The 21,364-nt window shown below is 42.7% G+C and overlaps 2 protein-coding genes across 3 annotated transcripts in view; one reads left to right on the top strand and one right to left on the bottom strand.

Moving 5' to 3' along the window:
- Window positions 1-21,364, bottom strand: part of map1b (microtubule-associated protein 1B) — a 31,402-nt gene that overhangs the window by 9,417 nt on the left and 621 nt on the right. The window contains exons 3-6 of one of the 2 annotated variants that reach the window (XM_077585518.1): window positions 9,571-9,639; window positions 7,107-7,399; window positions 5,291-5,392; window positions 137-219 (exon numbers count right to left, since the gene is read on the bottom strand). In XM_077585518.1, coding sequence (XP_077441644.1) covers window positions 137-219; window positions 5,291-5,392; window positions 7,107-7,399; window positions 9,571-9,578 — 486 coding nt within the window. In that variant the 5' untranslated portion in view covers window positions 9,579-9,639. The remainder of the gene's footprint in view (window positions 1-136; window positions 220-5,290; window positions 5,393-7,106; window positions 7,400-9,570; window positions 9,640-21,364) is intronic. The other variant, XM_077585519.1, reaches the window with a different exon arrangement.
- ptger4b (prostaglandin E receptor 4 (subtype EP4) b) lies at window positions 17,491-21,215 on the top strand. The gene is made up of 2 exons (XM_077585526.1): window positions 17,491-18,468; window positions 20,366-21,215. The coding sequence occupies exons 1-2, from the start codon at window positions 17,626-17,628 to the stop codon at window positions 20,909-20,911; spliced, it is 1,389 nt and encodes a 462-aa protein (XP_077441652.1). The 5' UTR covers window positions 17,491-17,625; the 3' UTR covers window positions 20,912-21,215.

The raw sequence follows: 21,364 nt of genomic DNA on the forward strand, positions 1-21,364 counted from the left end.
CCGTCTGCCACTTCCTGTCAAAAACGACGTTGGCATTGTGGGTCGGTTTAATTCCTGACGGTGCGAACCCACGTTTCCTTATGAAGCTGTTTGAGGAAATCAAGTGAGTAGCAGGCAGAATATGCAGCAGTTTTACCTCAGTGCTGACGGTGTCGTCTGAGGGGTTGATGAGCACCACCGTCTCCAGCACGTTACTTTTATGATGAAGAATTCTCTGGCCTGCAAAAAAAAATAAGCCCCCCCCCCCAAAAAAAATGTTATTTTTCCTCTTGATCTCTCCATTTTTTTTATCTGAATAGTGAAAATTCCCATGTTACCCCCAATTTCAGATTTCCCAACAAAAAAAACATTCAAGTGAATGAAACTTCATAATTTTTTTTAAAAGATTGTTAAAAATAAACAAAAATGCTTGAGCATATACTTTTGTTGATACTCTGTAAACAGGAAAGTATATGCAGTAAATAAAATATTAAAATGTCTATTTTTTTTCATCATCTTGTGATCAGATCAGTGATTCGGTTTATTTAAACTCGCAGATCTGTGATTAAAAGTCCTAATCATGTAAAGTCTATTACTACTCTGTTTTAATAAAGTACATTATTATAGAGTGTGAATTTCCTCATCTACTATTTTTTTTGCTGGGGAGGGAAGATGTAATGGATGACTGGCATTTTCATTCATTTCAAAGGGGAAAAATGACTTGCCATATAAATGCTCGCGCTTACGAGCGATGGTCATGGAACGAATTAACATCATTTCAATTATTATTGAATGATAATTCATTAAGATGCTGCATAGAATGATGTTCACGTTCTTTTTTTAACCAGTCTGTATATCCATGAGCGTGTGCACCAGACACACCCAAGCCCACACCACGAACAGCGCCAGCTCTATGCGCTTCCTTTTCTCCCCCTTTGTCTCTTGTGAGTGGGCGTCGGCCTCCTGATGGGAATTAGCACCGCCACACCATGTGACAAACAGACAAGACCAGCGCAACGGAACGGGCGTGACCCCTGCAATTAACCATGGAAACTTAACCCCCCCCCCCCAAAAAAAACAATAAATAAAGCCCCACCCCCACCTCATTCCCGTCCCGTTGGCCACACGGGAGGAAATCGATGTGGAAGGCACCAGACCAAAAATAGATCAGTGGAACAACTGCAGAGACGAGCATCCCTCCTTTTGATTATTTATAAATAAATAAAAACAGCTTCCATAATGAGGATAAAATGGTGTACCGCCAAACTCTCAGGTAGACAACAAAGGGAAGAAGACCCACCCAAGTCTGTTAGCTTCATGCTAACAGACACTACAAAAAGCCAGAGACAGGCTAAAAAAAATTTGAATATAGATGTTGTGGTCATTTTAAACCTTCAAATAACTCCACACACATGTTGTGGCACAAGGCGTACTATACAAAAGCATACATTTTCACTTGTTGCTAGGCAGAATTCATGGGGCTCAGTCCTTACTGGCCCAGGAGCCAAACGTTATAGGCAGACATACACTAATCCAAACAAAGAACATTTATAGGAAAGAAAAAAACAAGTTTATGAATTTGGCTATTTAATCATCACGTGTTGAAAGGAGGGTGGGAAAAAAAAAACATCAACGTCAGCAGCCCCTCAGACTGATTGACGGTCAGTTGACGCATCCGTCACTAGCAAGTGATAGATATTATAACATTTTTAATACTCCATTTGATATATCAACCATTGTTACACACTATTAACATTTTAATTCTTTATATTAACCTTGTCGAAATGTTTTGTGTCCTGTGCAGAGCAGATGGTGTTGATCTCGGTATAATCTGACCTTAAACTGGGACATACTATTTAGTCTAAAAAAGTTCCTTCTCAGCGTTTTGTGCGAAAACACATTTGGTCCTTGAGAACAGGATCTGTTTTGAACACCCACACCTGACTCTGTTTTCGCCATAGCTCATGGAAAATACCCAGAGAGTATGTTTTGTCTACAAATGAAAGAGAGGAGGTCTTTTTAACTATAAGAAACCATTGTACATGCGGAAGAACTACATTTGACGCTCTGAATCCCACCTGTTTAAGTGATGAATTAGAGGCTGTTATCTGTCCAGAGATCTCTGACTGATTAAAAATCATTTTTGCAAAGGTGCATTTTTCTTACATTAAGTCTATCTTCATTTTTGGAACACGCAAACAGGACAAAATAATTTTATTCCTCTTACACAAGCGACACTCAATTATCGTTTTCAATTTCCCACAGGACGACAAACGTGAGCACAACCCAACATGAAACTCGGGAGATTATTTTGTCAACGCATCTCCTGAAGGTCAACACGAGCCTTAATTACGATTTATTTGATCGCAAACAGGATTTGTGACAAGACGATTTCAAATCTTTTTAGGCATCACAAATGGATCAAAACTGGACATGACACATAAAAATAGTAACTGATTATGTAGACTAGCCTCTTGTCCCCAAACTTTTGTCCTGACGTTTTGTCCTGAACATCAGCGAGCCGGACGTCAATGTGGTATCGTCTGCCACCCGGGGCCGGCCCACCCGCTGGTAATGACCAAGTCCCAAATTAGCGGCGCTGGCGCAGAGCAACGGCAACGGCACGCTCGAGGGGAGACTTGCTAGCGACCAGGACAGGAAAAGACAAAAAAGGAGAGTCGCTGATGTGGGATTGTTGTGTAGTGGCAGGCGGAGCCTAATCCTTCTCACTGACAGACATTTTAAAGCATTTGGACATTTTCAAGACTCACGGGATAGTGCCAAAATCCATCAAAGGAAAGAAAAAAACTCTCTCCTTTTACCAGGAAGAAAAAAAGTTTGATTCATCCTTTTTCTGATCTTTTATCATCAACAGTAGAAAATGGATTGCCTGTCTACACGTGTTGCTCTGCACTGCTTGTCTTCCAAAATCCACTCATGTAAATTTGAAAGCCCGCCTATGGCATTTTGCATTGTGTGTTAGCATTAAGCTAAACAAACCTGATTCAAGCTAAGCTAAGCTGTTGCTAAGCTAAAGTCGATGGTTTGAAGGTAGAAAAAAATCAAGGGCCCAATGTCAGCTTGTATACCCGGAAAAACGTCTGATCGTGTTTTGGCCCGTAGAGAAGTCCGCTCACAATTGATTGTTCGCCACCATGTTGGACTGTTTCCATTTGGACGTCACCGCTGCCTTCACCTTGGAAGAGGTGAGGCGGAGGAGGCGACACCACCCCGAAAGGATTTTGATGCGCTGCCGCATCGTCTCCACTTTCATTTGTGCTACGCGATCCGCCGCAGTTCCTCAAATAGCGCCCGCCGCGCCATCATTGCAGGCCAGTTTGTGTTGAGCTTGGAAGAATAACTGCCACACCCTAAGACGGCCGAGAGATCAGGTGTGCCACGGGAAATCGTTCAATCATGTGAACTGAGAGGATTTTAGTTGCAATTAGAAAAGGGAAGCGTTTATTTGAGGCAGGCTTTTATTTATCTTAAGGGGACTGCGATCGCCAATCATGCCACAGCGTCAAATGCAGTGATTCAATTTACAGTCATTTCTGGACTATAAGGCGCACCTGACTATAAGCCGCGCTAGCTAAATCTGGGGGAATACTAGAGTTTGTTCCACATATAAGCCACACCCGACTGTAAGCCGCAGGTGTTTTAATCTTACCGCATCGGGTTCCCGCTACTTTCTTTTCCATAATGAGGGCGCAAATTGTCTCGCTCTCGTTCTGTCTCTCCTATTGTGTTTGGGCTCACTTGGTTTGTTTCGCTCGGCCTGACGCTCTTGCGCTTCCTTTATAGTGCGCCCCCTTGTGATCTGATGGATGAGCCACGCCTTTTTATTAGCCGCAAGTGAAAAAAGTAGCGGTTTATAGTCCAGAAATTACTGTAATTCAATTAAAAAATGCATTTATTAAAAGAAAAAGAAATGAAAGGGGACAGAAAGAAGAAAAACTTATATCTGCCCCAAATCAACACAAAAAAAGTCAACACAAAATAAATGATAGCAAACAGTCAAGACACTTTCAGAGTAACAATTAAACAAATAATTTAATAGAATGAACTTGTGCTAAATATATTTTTCCAGTAATTGTGCTTTTATACATTTTTAAAAAAAATACAAAAGGACTGAGATGATTTAGTTTTATAATCCAGATTGTTCCACAAACTGACGTCTTGAGTTGAAATTCATCGTTCTTTTTGTTTTGTTCTGTATTAAGGTTTGGAAAAAATATCTGTTCCCATTATTTTGTACTCACTTTCCTTAAAAAAAGAAAAAGAAAACGATTTGCATGTTAATTGGAAAGATTTCATGATGAGGTTTGCACATTATTTTAAGGCGGTTCAACTCCATCAATTCATTTAATTGGAAAGTTTTAAGTTGTATGAATATTGGATTAGTGTGGTCTCTGTATCCACAACCGAAAACGACACCAATAGCACGTTTCTGGAAAAGAAAAATGGCTTCTGTGTAGGTTTTGGCTTCAATGCAATAGGTCGGGTATGGAACAATCTATGAATGACACATTATTAACAAAACATTCTTGTTCAATGATTCTTTAACCTTGTGTAAAACAACTACAGTTTGGGATACCTTAGTGATGACCACGATTTGAGGAAATACAGCAATATTGATATATAAAGGCCACACCTCAAATACAAACGTAACCACCTCCCCGCTAATACAAGCCAATCACCAAGTTGCCACGTGGTATTTTTAGCAGTCGAGTAAATAATCATCCACAGCCACTTTAGGAGCAAAAAAGGGAATATTCTGATCATAAGAATGAGTTTGGAAAAATAAAAGCCTTCCCTCTAATACAAAACCAACAGGCCGAATCCCTGGTAGACGCCTGGTACTTTGCGCAGTTGGGTAAATAATCATCAATAATTTGAAAACTATGATTTGTAAAAAAAAAATAAAGGCCTCCCCTCTTATACAAACCTAAAGAATTCCACTTCTAACACAAGCTTAACATCTGTCAGACGCCAGAAACACTCATTAGTTGAGTAAACAATGGATCCTATTCATCTTCAGGAAAAATGTGATAACATTGTTATATAAAACAGTTTGTAAAAAATAAAGGCCTCCCCCCTAATACAAACCTGACATCTGATACTTTTTGCAGTAACATAAACCTTAGACCCTGGTCACTATGGGAGTGCATACGGGACTCATAAAAACATTATTTGAAGAATTAAAGGCCTCTCTTCCAATACAAACACAACCTCTGGTGGACGCCTGGCACCCTCTGCAGTTGAGTATGAGCCACTAAATGCACATTGAAGTATGGAACGGAGGTTTTACCTTTGACATCTGCGGAGAAACGCGCCGAGTGTCGGGATACGAAAAGCTTGAGTTCCTGGTCCAGGTTGCAGTCCATCAGGTTGGCGTCCCACGAGCGGATGCCTGCAAAATAAATCAAATAAACACGAAAGCATTGACATTTTGGGACTGATTTTTTTCTCCAAACAAATCTATTGTTTGCATAAACTAAATATTACAGTGACACCTTCGCGTACAGGATGAGCCACACATTTCTGTTGCAAAAAAATTAATAAATTCTTAGTTAAAAATGAACAAAAATAGTGCTTTTTTTAAATATTGATTTCACTATACTCTAGAGCTTCTACAAAAATGCTCCAACTGTGCAAAATATGCAGTTTTGGTTTGTTCAGTACTATTTCATATTTCACTTTTAAGTAGAAAACATTTGTGTCAAATCTTTGGGAGCATTTATTTAGGTCCAATTTGTACTTTCAGTTTTCATGCAACACACGTTCATTAAATGCAATTCACATTTACAAAAACATTTTTTCAGATCCAGTACAGTTCACACATTTTGCAGTGTTTTTTTTGTTTTTGTTTTAAGTTGCCTTTGGACAACATAATGATGCTCTGATTCGACATTTTGCCGTAACGGTCATCGGAGGCATGAAAACGATTTTGATGTGCTTGATGACATCAGCCTGAGCTGAGTCACGGCGCCGTCAGCCGCACAATCAAACCTCTGTCGTGGTCACTGTGAAGCATTTCTCCTCAAAACAAGGCAGTCGGGGTGGGGCACAACATGTGCTTTGACGCCCGTGCTCATTCCATACGTCCCAAAGGCACATATGGGGGAAAATAAATGACTGTGGAGAAATAATAAATAAATGCAGAGGTAGAGTTCACTTTTCAGTGACGAACGAACAAAAAATAAAAGGCAAGAAAAAGCGCAGCAAAATAAGTTGTATTATTTTTTTTTTTTAAATGGCTTAAACAAATAATGTAGAATTTGTCACTTTCGACCCCTAAAAATGTCGATATAGGCCTATATTGAATATATATTTGAATTCAACTCCATTGTCATGAAAACTGAACTGTCACTGTCCAAATGATGATGATGATGATGATGATGATGCAAGCGTATGTGAAAACTCAACTATCAGTATCAAAATATTTTAAGCCCAATTTATCATGACCAATAATTTAAAAACATTACGGCATCCTTCTGTTGGACTTTGAAAACGTTCTCGATATTCTATTTTATTCACATAGGCTACAGCTTATTGTACAACATTTATCTACTGACAACGACTCAACCCCGCCCTCCTGTAAGAGACGAAATGTGATGAGGAGGAAGAGGAAAATCTCATTTGCCACCGTCCAAATATTGTATACTTTTGGGAATTGTTTCTCATATTAATCTTAAGAAAGTGAGACAATTACTGTCATATAAACAATGGTTTCGTCCGGCCGGCTATGAAACTCTTTCACATATTCTCCTTCTTTAAAACAAATTAAACAGGCTGTAGCCTCTTAATTCATTAGTAAGCAACCAGGAAAAAAAAACGAACGTCTTCACAAAATGATCCTCGTGGCTTCCCGTAGGGACCGCAGTGCGGCCCTGGCCACGCCCACTGGCCGGTGTGGGATGAGAGCGCTGGATGCAGGAAGAGGAGGAAGATGAGCGGGGGATGCTCCCACGGGACAGGGGTCAAGCAGTTTATTGCTGGAGAATGCCACAAATAATAAATAACCCCAATAAATACATCAAAAAGCGTGTGCGTCACGAATACACCCCCCCCCCCCTGACCGAGACCCCTCCCCACCCTGTTGCCGCCCCACTCGCCCGGCTTACCCCTCTCGATGTCGGCCACGGCGCACTTGAGGTTCTCCTCCGCGACCACCTCGCCGAGGACCACCAGCAGGTAGAATTTGGAGTCGACGAAGTGGCGCGCGGGGCTGCCCGCCGCCGGAGCCCCCGCGGCCGGGCCGGGCGTCGCTGTCACCGCGGTGAGCATCGCGGCGCTCTGCTGTTGCACCAGGGCGGACATCCTGAGCGAGCGGCACCTCCCTGCTCTTCCTGCTCTTCCTGCTCTTCCTGCTCTTCCTGCTCTTCTTCTTCTTCTTCTTCTTGCGATGCTGCTTGCGCTGCGGTCGGCACACGAGTGAGGAGGACAAGGAGTGGCTCCGCTTGCCTGAAAGCCCCCCACCCCAACACCCCTCACCTTCCTTTTTATTTTTCTGCACACTCACTGCACAGCTGATGTCACTGGCAACGAATCAAGCGCACCCTCCCGGAAGAGACCGGGCGGATGAGAATTCTGTCTATACCGTTATCGATATCTATCTATGATTTATATGATGGAGGGGGCCACTTTCTTTTTTTCTTAAACCACAAGTAGCCTATTTTTGATTGACCAAAAAAAAACCAATGTCAGTTTATTTTATATAGCCTATTCCAATACAGTATTTTTCCTTAAGACTGCATGAAATTAATAACAATTGTAAATGATATTTTTTCATTTTGTTTATAAAGACACATTTTATATAAGACACACAGTAAAATGAATTTTGATAACAAATAAATAAAATGAAACTAATAATCCAGTGGACAGAAAATGTGCCATTCAAAATATGTTGTAACTCTTCCTGTTCGATGTTCAATGTTAGTTCCTGATCATAAAACGGCCACTAGAGGGCGGCCGAAATCTGTATCGCAAGTACCGATTAGACTTTACACCGATCTGATCGGCTGCATGCATCGAGATCGAACCGTACTTTGCATCCTCTGCAAAATCAATGATCGGCTGAAACGTCTTAATTTGCTCGACTGATCAATGACGTCATTGATCGGCTCCGTTAAATAAAACATATATTTAATTTCTACACCGTTTTTTTTTTGGGTGACAAATTTGATATTTTTCTCCATGCATGCATTTTCAATTTTTTTTAAATATATGCATTGCTCCATCTTCTGATGGAATTGGTGATCAATTATCTTTTTTTTTTTTTTTTTTTTTACCTTGTTGATCACTGATTGGTGATTGGCGGACAAATGAAGTGTGGCTTCATTTGAGTAGCTATAAAATATCACCATTCTAGAAAGACGTGGGCACCTGTTACCTCTTTTCTAAGGTGTCTATTTGCTGTATTTGTTAAGAACAAGTCATCTAAAAGGGATTTCCCTTTACAAAGAAAAGCCTGCAGGAAGCTTGAAAGGAAACCATAAAAGACCAATTGATCAAAACGTGCCGAGATTAGACAGGAAGTTGCTTGTCGGCGTGTGGACGCTAAGCTGCCTTGGTAGCCTTTTTTTTTTTTTTTATTAGTTTCCCCTCGAGGATTGCGAGACTGCTGCAATTCGCCAACTTCAAATAACGTCTTGTGTTGTGGGACTGGAGCCATGAGGTCAGCTGTTGATGCATGGTTGGGCCGACAGCACCACCAAGTGGCGATAACTGCGAAACGCTGCAGATTTTGTGCATTTTCTTGGCAACGCCGACCATTGATCATTTATTGACGTATTTAGTATTTAAAAATGTGCTGCCTAGTAATCCATATTATTAAGTACTATGGAAAACAACAAAGTAGACTTTAGATGAGACAAAAATCACAGACTTCAAGAAAATTTCAGCACATGCGACGCTTTCCCAGAATTTAACAGTGAGGTCAAAAACGGTCAAATGTGAGCTCATCGCCTTTTTTCTTTTTTTTTTTAGCACTTTGTTTTTTGATTACCGTAATGTGTGTGTGACACATTCTGTTGCATCACAACAGCTGCAACAGCAGCCAAACCCGCATCCAGAGCAAGAAGAATTGACTTTGCTGCTAATTTTGAGACAAACAAAAATGCTGAAAAGTTTGGAGGCAAAATTTTGTGAAAAAAAATAGAGCAGTGAAATACAATATTGAAATACAAACTACCTTGGTCATGCAACAAATTAGCACTCATAAGTCAAGGTACCAGTGTATATAAAAATGGATGTAATTGTATTTTATTCAATATTTTTTTTTAATTATTTTTAATTAAACGAAACAAGTAAAAACATGAGAATGATTTATTGTTATTCTATTATTAACACATTATTATGAATACACATTTTAGACACTGTTTTTTTTTTTTTATATGCAAATGACCTGGTCCATTGTCCTGCTCTGCTCAATTTTTGTGGATTCCACAAGGTTCAATTTTAGAGCCACTACTTTTTTCTTTCTATTTGCTGCCTCTCGATTTCATTTCTACGTTGATGACTGACAGATTTATTCTACATCATTTTAATACTTTTTTTTTTTTAATTTACTGATTCATTTTTTTTTACCTCGGCATGGGTGTCCCTCATGGCGATGTTCTAGGCCCCTTGCAATTTCCAGATATAGGGTCTCTCAAGCTGTTTGAAACACACAACAGGTGATTTTTACTCAGAGGTGGCAAATCCAAGTCCAGAAAGTAAAACCCAAAGCAAAAACCCCAACACAGTTTGGCTTTAGCCCCAGATGCTAGCTAACGAGCTCTCTATCATTTACCTGCTAGGGAGCTAGCTAGCACAAGGGGCTAATTTGCCACCTCTGTTTTTACTGGATTGATGCAGTAAGTTGTTAGCGAATCATTTGCCATCGTCGCGTGAACTCCTTTTGTGTACGCTTTGTCCACCTCTTGCTCCCACATTCCTGTTCGGGTCCCGGTTGCTCAGGGAAACCGAGTAAGAAGGCATCTTTGGGAAAGTTTGGGGAGTTCTTCTGGACCACTTGAAGATGTCCTCCTTCTCATCATGTGGGACTTTTCTGCTCACTTTGTCTTCATAGAGAGGCCGAAAGAAAACACAAGGACCCAAGTATAAAAAGGAAAGCTGTGCTGCTTAAAAATCTCGTATAAATAAATCAATTCAAAAATATCAGCTTGCTGGCTGAGCTGCATTATCACAACGCGCCGCAAATATTCGGACCCCCAGTGGAATTACACTTTAAAACCTCTCCCCTTATCCTGGGAACGCGGTTATCTGGGATCTCACGGCCGGAGCGCCGGTTCGGTATCACGACTTCCCGACATAGCGCAGTTACGGGGGAGGTTCGAGTGCGCGGACTCTCAAATGTTCTTGTCGCCATTCAATTTTCAACAAAATGTCTTTGCGCGACCACAGCGTTTTTTTCAAAAAAATTCATCCCCTGCCACCAGTTTTAAGCAGCAATGTTGGACGACTTGTTGGAGATTGAAATGTCCATCAGGAGTAGAAGCACAAAATGCCCCAAAAGATGCAGAAAGTCTCATTTTGGTTAGAATTTTTGTCCCTTTCCAAGAGCTTCTTCAAAGATGAACCAGTCCCGGCAAGTGTTTCCGATTCCTATTCCAAATTCGTTTTTTTGTAATACGAGACGGATGGACTTTGCTAAATTGCGAGACATTTACTTTGCCATCATCATGAGACATCCTTTAAGAAGCAATAAAGAGCAGCTAACGTTAGCTGAGACAAGTTTTTGTTTTGCATGAGTCACAAATCCTCATTGGCTTTCCCAAGAGAGGCAAACGAACCGCAATAAACAAAACAACAAGGAAACGCGAAGCAACAAGCAAAGCCGGCTTTTATGTTCAGGTGAGGACAGGGTATGATTTTCCGTCTTTTCACGCCGACTCGTGTGTGAAAAGACGAGCGCCCCGAGGAAGCGGCCGCGGAATTAAAGTGATTATGTCGCTGGAATCTGCACAAGCGTTTGGATAAAAGATTCTATTGTATCACTGCAGGTTGCTGCACCGTTTCGCATTTTGTTTTGAGAGGCCGCCGGGCAAAATGGTGGAAAGTACCATTTAAAAAAAATAAAATAAAAATCATAAGTTGCACAAGGACCGGTGAGATGCACTCAAGATATAAATTGGACTTATTATTATTATGAATTTCAAATCTAATTTTGAATCATGGGTTGCAAAAGTTTACACACCCCTGTTTTTTTGTGACATGAAAAAATGAGACAAAGACTTGATTTTTTCTCCCCATCATTATTATATGGCATGTAAATTTAATATTCTGCAGATTTTTTTTTAAGCTTTTCGAGATTGGAAGCAAAATTAATCTACGGAAATAATTTGGTTGCACAAGTGTGCACACCCCCCCACAAACACACGGGAAAAGTGAGGTGATTATTTGAGGGAGGTGTCAATTTTTTTTTTCCAAGTAACAGTCTCGTCGGGGAGCGATGTCTATTCCAGGGTTCCAGGGAGGGGAGTCAGACCCCCAGCAAGCGCCCCACCCAAATCCTTCTAAAGAGCGTTTACCGCCTCACCCCCAATAAAGCGTTAAGAGTTTACACTAAAAAAAATGGCTTTAGTGTAAACAGTGGCTCACAAAGCAGTGGAAGAAGAACAGGCATGTTTGCTCCACACGCATTCCAAACTTTTGGCATGTGTCATAATTTAGTCTTTATATAAAAATAAGTCACCTCGCCCTCCCTCTTATACACACACACGTTGCGGGACGTTCGGTATGCGATGTTTGCTCTCCCGAAGGGGAAATAGTTTGCAAGTGTCAGGACTTGTCCCCGAAAGCTTACGCTAAAAACTGCAGCCGAACGCGGGGCCGACGAGGGTAATTATAGCTGCGGCCGCGGGGCGAAAACTTTTCTTGCCGTTAATGAGGAACTTGCAAAGTAATCTATTACTTTAGTTTCAAGAATGACTGATGGCCAAAGGGGCTGTGACGCGCAACAGATTCGGCTCTTTCAAAAATTCTCTCCAATCTGAAAATAAACAGTACGATGTATATTTCTTCCAGTTGTTAGCTTGAGCTAACCTAGCATTTTTTTGTAAGTCGGTTAGCAACGGAATGGGGACATTGTTTTGGGACCATAAAATTCACAGCTGTGGACGTTTATTTTCATCAACTAGATCCCCGTTGCATCGCTTTTCCGAGGTCACAATATGCTCACTTTCGTTTTATTTCACAAATCTGTACTATTGGTCAGTTATGATGTGCCAAATGTTTTGTTTTTTTTTACAAATTAGTGCCCAATCTCAAGAGTTGAAAGCGGCTTGCTCTCCTTTTAGGGTCTCCTGCAAAGTAATCAATTTGGAGGTACGAGGATTCAGCCCGACGCCAACGATATGTTTGGAAAATTTGATTCGGTGTCGCTGAAGGTCATACAAACAAAGTGTGTCACAATCATTTAAAAAAAAAAAATGGAGTGAATGGCCAACAGTAAGAGTGTGCCAAGAATGCATTTAAAGTGTCCCAAAATTGATTTCATTTAAATTATTTTATACTGTCTTGCCGTTGTTTGTGTGTGCCTTCATTGGGAGCGCTGTTCGTGTTGTACACGATTTTTCCACTTCGGGGCAGTGTGGTTCCACACATTCTGATATGCTGTTAAGTTGTAGCCACATTAAAGAGTAGAAGAAAAAAGGCACAATCAAGTTATGCCAATTAAAATTATTATTTTTTTTTTTTTGTAGTGTAGGAAGCGCATATGCCAGTGAGTAACGTCAAGATGCTTCTCTGTATACATTCCTGAAGTGCTTTTGTATGAATAGCCGTTTTTTTTAAAAAGAGATAAACGTGCCACGAGTAGCACGCTAATTAGCGTTAGCGAGTAAATGGCGCTTTCCATTGTGCGTTAGCCTTGAGCTAGCTACGTTCAGCAAACAAGCTGAACAAAGTGTCTTTGCATTCAAGTGTGCATTGTGGGTAATTTTCTTTGTTGTGTGCGTTTAGAGTTACAGTTCACCTCAACTGGAGTGTAATAAACGGTTTGATACTAAGTGGAGCATGTGAGTACTTTTTCCACCTTCCCCAAAATGCCAAACGTCAAACGTGATGGAGCGGCCGAGAGTCGGAATCCCAAACCCTGGCGGACATCACAGCGGGCCGCGATGTGCTTTCCGTTTTGAGCGCGCGCGTTCCGGATAGCACGCGACCGACGGCCTGGATGTTCCATCAACAGTCGCTGAGTCAGCGTTGAGAAATGCTAAAAGCCCTTCGGCGGGTTTGGATAATGTTTGATATGTAATCCTGTTTGGCGGATCAAGTTAGTGAAGGACGGCGTTAGCGGTTCAATTTGTCTCATAAACTTGCGGATGGACGAACGACAGCAAATAACGACTTTCCGAACGTTGAGGCATCGTTTAGAAATGTTCATTTTCATCCCTGTTTGAGTTTTACTTCAAAAGTTATTCCTGACAATGAGACGCAGAAGGCCCAGAATCAAACCCAGGAACTCTTGACTGCGAGACAGATAACCCGACCACTAGCACTTCATGCATACAAAAAAAAAAAAATGAAGCATGAGATCCTTTGGCCATGGAAATTGAGCATGTGCAGATTTGAAGGCGTGGGGAGCATGCGGGTTAGTAATTAGCGGAGATACGCTAACTCGCCGGCTAAAATATTCATCAGACTTTACGAGTCCAGCAACGATTAACCGGCACGTAGACGCGACCAAGACATGTTGTGCTACTTCTGGTTGAGGACAATTTCTCACAAAAACAGGCAAAGGTGGCAAAAATTACCGGCACATTCCAACAAAAATCAGTCATCAAATATTAAAAGTAGTGATAGACCAATATGTTTTTTTTTTAAGGTTGATACAGATATTGATTATTAGTAGTCAACCAATATTTCAAGCTGATATTCCTTTTCAGTAAAAAAAAAAAATATATATATATTGTTTTGCTTTTTCTTTTCATCTTAAACATACAAAGAATTGATAGTTTTATTTAAAAATTCCAAATTCCAGAAAAAAAATAAAAATAAAAAATATTGTTTTGCTTTTTCTTTTCATCTTAAACATACAAAGAATTGATCGTTTTATTTAAAAATTCCAAATTCCAGAAAAAATAAATAAATAAATAAATAACAAACATAAATAAAATAAAATAAAAATTCCAACAAAAATTGCAGGGAGCTTCCAGAGTCGTCAGCATGTGTTACGCTAAATGAAAAACTATAAGCGAGCACATTTCTACTGGAGATAAAATTCCGAAATTTCAACATAACTTCTCAACTTTATTTAAGATCATCATCAAGAGCATCATTTTTTTTTAATAAAGCGAAAATGTAAATAAATCCATCAATGAAAAGTTTCCTGTATCTCGCTGAGCGACAAATGCTCGTGAATGTAGCTTATTTTGGCTTTTCGTCAAAGTTTATAAAAGGTTTCAGAAAATCTTCGCAGACGGTAAAAATAGTTCAGAAATCCTGATGAAAACCTTCAATTTCGCTACGTTCGCAAGAATTCACCGCTCGGTGAGATGCCAGCTTTATCGGCCTTCAGATAAAAAGGTCGATGGCCAAATATCGGCATCGGTGATCGGTCTGTCGCTAATTAAAATTCAATCGAACCCCAGGAGTTCGGTCAGTCTCAGGAGTTTGGCGGAGGTCATGACACACACTCATATGACTCATATGATTGGTGATGACAGGCGATTGCTGCAGAGAATTTGGCGCGCTCAATAGTCAACTTGCGACTGTTGCGATGGTACGTCGTGCGATTCCTTTATTATTGTAATCCCTTCATACTATGTTGAGCAACAAAAACAAAATGGTTGGACGAATATGTGCAATATGAATTCACATGTATAACGGAGTGTCTGGTGTTCCACAGGGTTCAATTCTGGGGCCTGTTTTCATTCATTCCGCTGCCCCTGGGTTCCATTTTTTAAAACAAATTATTGAAGAAAAAGTACAGATATCCGTTTTCAAAAAGCCGTCAGCAAAATAAATACTCAAGTAAAGCAGAGCTACCCCAAGTACTCAGCATAGTCGATTTTTGTCATCCGGTTCTTGCAAGTTAACCATCTCACTGCTGATATGACCTTTCAAATGTTTATTGGCGTTCAAGCCAGGGCGCATCCCCTTCCTCCGAGTTCCACCTTTAACCCACGACTGGGGGAGTAACCCGACTCCATATGGACAACATGGGAAACTTGTGTGGGATGATGAGACACCAGCTGGAAATTCACCATCATTCTCGGCCACCATCTTTTTTTTTTTTTTAGGGAATTTTGCTCGACTTGGCAAGCGCTGCCGACACGTCGAGACTTGTCTTTCTCGCGGCTGGTTGTCTTATTCGGAACAGAGCGACGGGTTAGGTGAGGGTTCATGCACTTAAGCATCCTTCGTCGACAAATCTGCTCAGCAAAATAAACAACCACCAGGCTGGCAAAAAAAAAAAAAAACAGAATAAGAAATGTTTCTACATCATAGAAATGACTGTACTTTCTCATTAACTAATTTACTCCCAGCCATTTTCACTGAAGTAACCCCCTTCGCTCCCGGCTGGTTTACTGGATTTTGACTGATTTTGCAAGGCCCACAAAATATTGTGTTCTATGGCTATAAAAACATGGAGCCTTTCAAAAGAAAGATTAGAGTCTCTTCTTTCATCAGGGAAAAAAACGTATATTTCTATCTGTTCCCGTTTTGCAGCAATTAGCATTAGAATATACAGTAGCTACGTTTCATCATTATTCACAAACCTCTTGAAAACACTGGGGAAAACAGCTTGTTGCAACATGACCCTGGTTGATCTCTTATACTCTGCTGCCACCTGCTGGCCGTTTTTGTAATTACCACTGTTGCTATCCCCGTTCTCAAAGCCTTATGTATGCTCTAGCATTAAAAACAACCAAAACATTTAAAAAAAACGCATAAATACATCTTTGGGAGTAAACGAGGTAACAATCCATGTATCGTTTTGTCCTCATTAAAATCCGTCTTTGTTGACTTTAGGCCAGAGGCGGAGTAATAAAACCCCCCCAAAAAATTGAAATCCACTTCCGAGAACCTGAAACGAGGGCACGTGTATACAACCAAATGACTTTCTCAGGCAAAGGGAAAAGCCATTGCGCGGGCCGGAGGTGCAAGTGCGCTTGGGGAGGCAATAAATTTCAATGGGGGCTGTTTTGATCGGCTCCCTGGAGAAGCTTTTCTGTCACATGACCCGATCCCGCCGAGTGCAACTGGAGATCTTTGGCGTTCCCAGGCTGGGCCGGGAGTCCGTCAAAGTGTTTTCCGCAGCATATCTCGCTTACGCATGGGCAACTTTTTGACGATATACGTCAGTATACCCACACGAGATCAAACTAACCTCAAATATTGGGGCCAATGAGTCCCCGAGGTCGCGTATGCTTGCACCCTGGGGCCTTCAGGCATTCACGTCTGCGGCCAAGACAATCCGGCGGCTTTTATTTGTTGACGAGGCCCAGTCGTGGATTTTTCTACTGTCAAGCCCCGTTCATGGCGGGGGGTTCGACCAAAAGTCAGCGCAATAGTGCTGTAATAGAATGTGGCACAACGTGGTACTACACCGAAGGCGGTGAAATCAAAAATTCCCATTTGCCTTTATACTGTAAAACCCAAGAAAAAAAAAAAAAAGTGATCTAGCTGGGAAAGCTTGAGCATCAAATCCTTGGCTGCTTTTGGTCATCCGGTCGGTCGCGATTGCGCTTGAGCTCATCACCCGCCCGTTGAAAAAAATACATTAACTTGATTAATTGCCTCATTATTGACCACAGCTTCCGGTGAGGTTTTTCGGCCCCAAAACGTTGCGAATCGTTTCCGGACCAAGATGACAGAAGAGCAAAGTTGGGACGTTCTGACATGGCCACAGTGAGATGTGAGTAAAGTATTATGAAATTTGGTAGACATATCTGCCATGAATAGACTCACAAAAAAAAACCCTGCTTGGAAATTTTGATTTGAAGCGGACATTTTAGGTCACGTTCGCCAGAGGGTCTTTCAAGACCAACTTGTCCTACAAGATTGTTTTAATAACCCCAAAGCCAGGTTGACTTGGCAACGTGTCATCTTTACATCCACCAACATAGTCAAGGACGCCATGCCAAAGTCTGCCATTTTGACTTGAGAAGCGGCCATTTTAGGGTCATGTTGGTGATTTCTTCAAAGACGGACTCATCCCAGAGATTTTGTCCAATTGTCACAAAATTGGAATCAACCCAATCAACACCCAAAATGAACGGAATGAAAAGACACAGGTGTGCCGTTTTGGTTTGAAGCATGCATGTCATATTTGTCCGTTTCCAAAGACAACATCTTGCATCACAACATGTGGACATTTTTTCCTTAAAATGTAAAAAAAAAGAAAAGAAAAAAAAGCAGAAGTGAAGTAGAAAGTGCAACCTCCAACACAAAAGTGTGATGTTTGTTGCTTCATTGTAGGAGGAGCAGGAGGAGCAAGAGGAGGAGGAGCTGAGTGGAGGGACCAACTTCCCCGCAGTCACTTGCCGTCACAACTGTGCGAGCAGAGTGAGTTGTGGCAGCAACCCACAAACTTTGAGTAGGATTTTGCACGGGGAACGGAAGAAAAAACAATTCTGCTGGGATGTGACTTTTCCTTGGAGCGCAGGATGCACACCGAAGCTTGAGGAGACCATGAACGCCACCGCCGAGGCTCCTCAGCCCTCCTCCTCCTCCTCGCCCCTCGTGGGGTCGCTCGCCATCCCGGTCATCATGTTCATCTTCGGGGTGGTGGGCAACGTGACGGCCATCGTGGTGCTGCGCATCTCTCGCAAGGAGCAAAAGGAGACCACCTTCTACACGCTGGTGTGCGGCCTGGCCGTCACCGACCTGCTGGGCACGCTGCTGGCCAGCCCGGTCACCATCGCCACGTACGCGCGCGGCGCGTGGCCCGGCGCACAGCCGCTGTGCCAGTACTCGGGCTTCATCCTGCTCTTCTTCTTCCTGGCGCAACTCTGCATCCTGTGCGCCATGTCGGTGGAGCGCTACCTGGCCATCAACCACGCCTACTTCTACAACCGCTACGTCAACCAGCGGCTGGCGGCGCTGGCGCTGCTCGCCATCTACGTCAGCAACGCCGGGCTGTGCGCGCTCCCGAGCCTGGGCGCGGGCGAGGTCAAGCTGCAGCGGCCCGGCAGCTGGTGCTTCATCGACTGGCACGGCGGCGGCGGCGGCGGCAACCGCACGTCGGCGGCCGCCTTCAACCTCATGTACGCCGGCGTCAACGCGGCCGTGGTGCTGGCCACGGTGGCGTGCAACGTCCTGGTGTGCGGCGCGCTCATCCTCATGCACCGCCGCTTCGTCCGACGCACGTCGCTGGGGGCCGAGCAGGCCGGGCGGGCCGGGCGGCGGGCGGCGGCCCGGGCGCAGGTCGGGCGTCGAGCCAGCCTGCGGCGGCTGGCCGGCGCCGAGATCCAGATGGTCATCCTGCTCATCGCCACTTCGGCCGTGGTGCTCGTCTGCTCCATCCCCTTGGTGGTGAGTGAGTCGATGGGCTCGCGGGCGCGCGGCCGGGGTCACCGCGTGCACCCGCGCAACGACCAACGCCTCATCACAAATCACGCTTATGGCGAACTTGAAACACATTCCACTTTGAAAGTCATTCAAGATACTTTTGCTGCCGTGACATTGTACATTTTGGTCATTAAGTTAAACGAACGCCAATAGGCTTTATTAGTTCAAATGATCTTTAAAAAAAAAAGTAAATGGGAATTACGTAAATCTTAAGTTAGGCTTGAAATATTTCTGTGCGTGTATCTGGGCTACGATGATGTCACTTTCAGCGGACAGAATTAGCAAAATGGCTGCCCCTGAGATGGATAAAAACAACTGCATTTTGCGGCTTCATTTTTATTTCACAAACACAATATTAATCGCAATGCCGCGTTTAGACTAGTGCGGGTTGCATAGAACACATTGTTTTTATTTTTTTAAAGAATTTTGGGGGTTGACATCACCTTTAATATCTTTTTTTTTTTTTTTAAAGAGTAATTTTTCCAACTTTTTAACAAATTCCCACTCAAGAAGAAGCAGTAACAGCAAAAGAAACCTACAAACAACAACTACAAATGTTAACTGCTACTCAGGCCACTTTTCGTCGGTCGTTGAAAATACATTTTCCGATGATGTCAAGCTGATTTTCCCAGTATGACTTGGGGGCGGTCCTACTGATTGACCGTCGGCACACACCTGATCATGAAATAAACAGACTGACACTTCATTGTTTTTGTAAAAAAGGAGAAGTCATGAGCAGTGCAAGCAAGACTGGGGAGGGTTGAAGGGAAAGGTCCCCTGCCTCGTGATGAATGATTGTTTGAAAAGGGCCCGTTTTTCTTGGCCCTCCGCCTTGTCCTCGCTACGGCCCGACTTTCTGTTTCTGCCTGTGTTTTGGCTGTTTCCATGTGAAAAGTGTGAGAGTACGTGCAATGATCTACAGCGGCGTTGTCATGAACGTCTTCTTGTGGTCGTTTCCCCCTCAGAGGGCCGCCCTGACTGTCAAAATCATTTGGACACGCACGCATCGGGCCCCTGGGTCGGATTGAATTTGAAATCACAAGTCACGGCAAATGATGACAATACTCGCAACGATTCAATTCAAGTCAAGAAAAGATGTTGCAAAATTGCCAACATTAAACAAATCTATTTTTGATAGAACAATACTTGGTTTTATTCTACAATTGTGCGATAGAAACATTTTCCAAATCATTTACATTTTAGCATAATTTTGCCAACTGATCAGAATAAACGCTGACCAAAATTAACAATCTATTTGGAAATTTTGTTCCTAGAAATTGTATAAACTGATTCTCAACAGTCTGCTGCTCTTTTCATTTGGTAATGATGGACTGTTTTCAGATTTCCCTCCGTGTGTTGCCATGTCAGTTTAAGATTAAGATTGTCACACCGACCTAAGTGGGGCGAAATTCATTCTCCGAGCTGTGAGCAGCCGCCACGCTTGGGAATCATTTGGTGACGCTTTTGCCAATTACAACATTGCAGTGGTGATATTAAGAGCGGTCCAATTATTCTCTATGTTGTAAAGCTAAACAAATGCTAAAAGGACGGAGCATTGTAAAACTTTTAAAGGTCCTGCCTGAAATTCACATCTTTATTGTGTGCCCAGAAAATAAGCTATTTTATTCATTGTATATATTTTTAAGTCTGATTAATCAGTTATCAGTATTTCATCCTCCAAATATCAGACTCGGCTTCAATCCAAATCAGTCAGGCCTAGTGAACGCCAACATGGGAAAAAAAAAAAAAAACATTTTGGGGCAAGGTACCGCGTTTCCACCCATGTAAAAAGGGACCTAAGACTTTTTTCTTTTGTCTGTTTGACTAATCAAGACACGTTGTCTCCTGTTTTGGTCTCCAGCTGAGGATCTTTGTGAACCAGCTATTGAGCAACCAAAAGGAAGAGTCGACGGGGCTCAACAAAGACTTGCTGGCCATCCGCATGGCCTCCATCAACCCCATCCTGGACCCGTGGGTGTACATCCTCCTTCGGAAGACGGTGGTCCTCACACTCATGGAGAAGATCAAATGTCTCTTCTGCAAGATGGGACGCGGCCGGCGAGGCGACGGCGGCCAGTTCCGCTGCGCCGGCGTCCGCCTGTCCTCGTCTTCCATCGTGTCGCGGGACTCGCCGTCTCTGGCGTCGCGAGGGCGCCAAGGGACGGCGTGCACCTCGCAGATTTGTCTGTACGCGGCCCAGGGTGGGACGGGTTCCTTTCGGGAAGGGACGGACGGGGGCTCGGGCTCACCCGCAGGACAGATGTTACTGACCCCGAGGGAGTTGAGGGGGACTCGGACGTTGGCCCTGAGGTGGTCCGTCGAGAGCGAGCGGCCGGAGAGCGCCAAGCCGGCTTTGCAAGTGTCGCTTACGGACGGGACGGCAAACGTCCAGGAGAGATGCATCTAAAGACTCGCCGCGGACAACTCGTCTTGTCAGCTGTAAATATTTTGCAAAGCTTCAAATGGCCTCAAAGAATTAAATACATCACAGGTTTGATTCCCATTGTGATTCAGCGCCCATGTCCGTTTATTTGGACTAGATTTGCAGTGTCGCCGGCATACGTTCAAGAAGCATCGACAATGTGACAATGAAAATCCGCAATATACAAAGACCATAAATATATATATTTTTTAAATGACCCTTTGCATACACTACAGTGTTTCCCACAGATTTAAAATCTACTTGGGTGGGTGTACTCGGGTCGGTGGACCTGGGGTGGGATAATTGGGGTGGGACAGGGTGATTTTATAATAAATAAATAAAATATAATAAATACAAATGAAATAATAATAATAATATGAAGAAAAATCACAGATACCAAAACGTTCCCTTATGTATGGAGGTGACCATGGCTACCCC

Source organism: Vanacampus margaritifer, chromosome 14 (genome assembly GCF_051991255.1).
Source record: "Vanacampus margaritifer isolate UIUO_Vmar chromosome 14, RoL_Vmar_1.0, whole genome shotgun sequence".
Classification (NCBI taxonomy): domain Eukaryota; kingdom Metazoa; phylum Chordata; class Actinopteri; order Syngnathiformes; family Syngnathidae; genus Vanacampus; species Vanacampus margaritifer.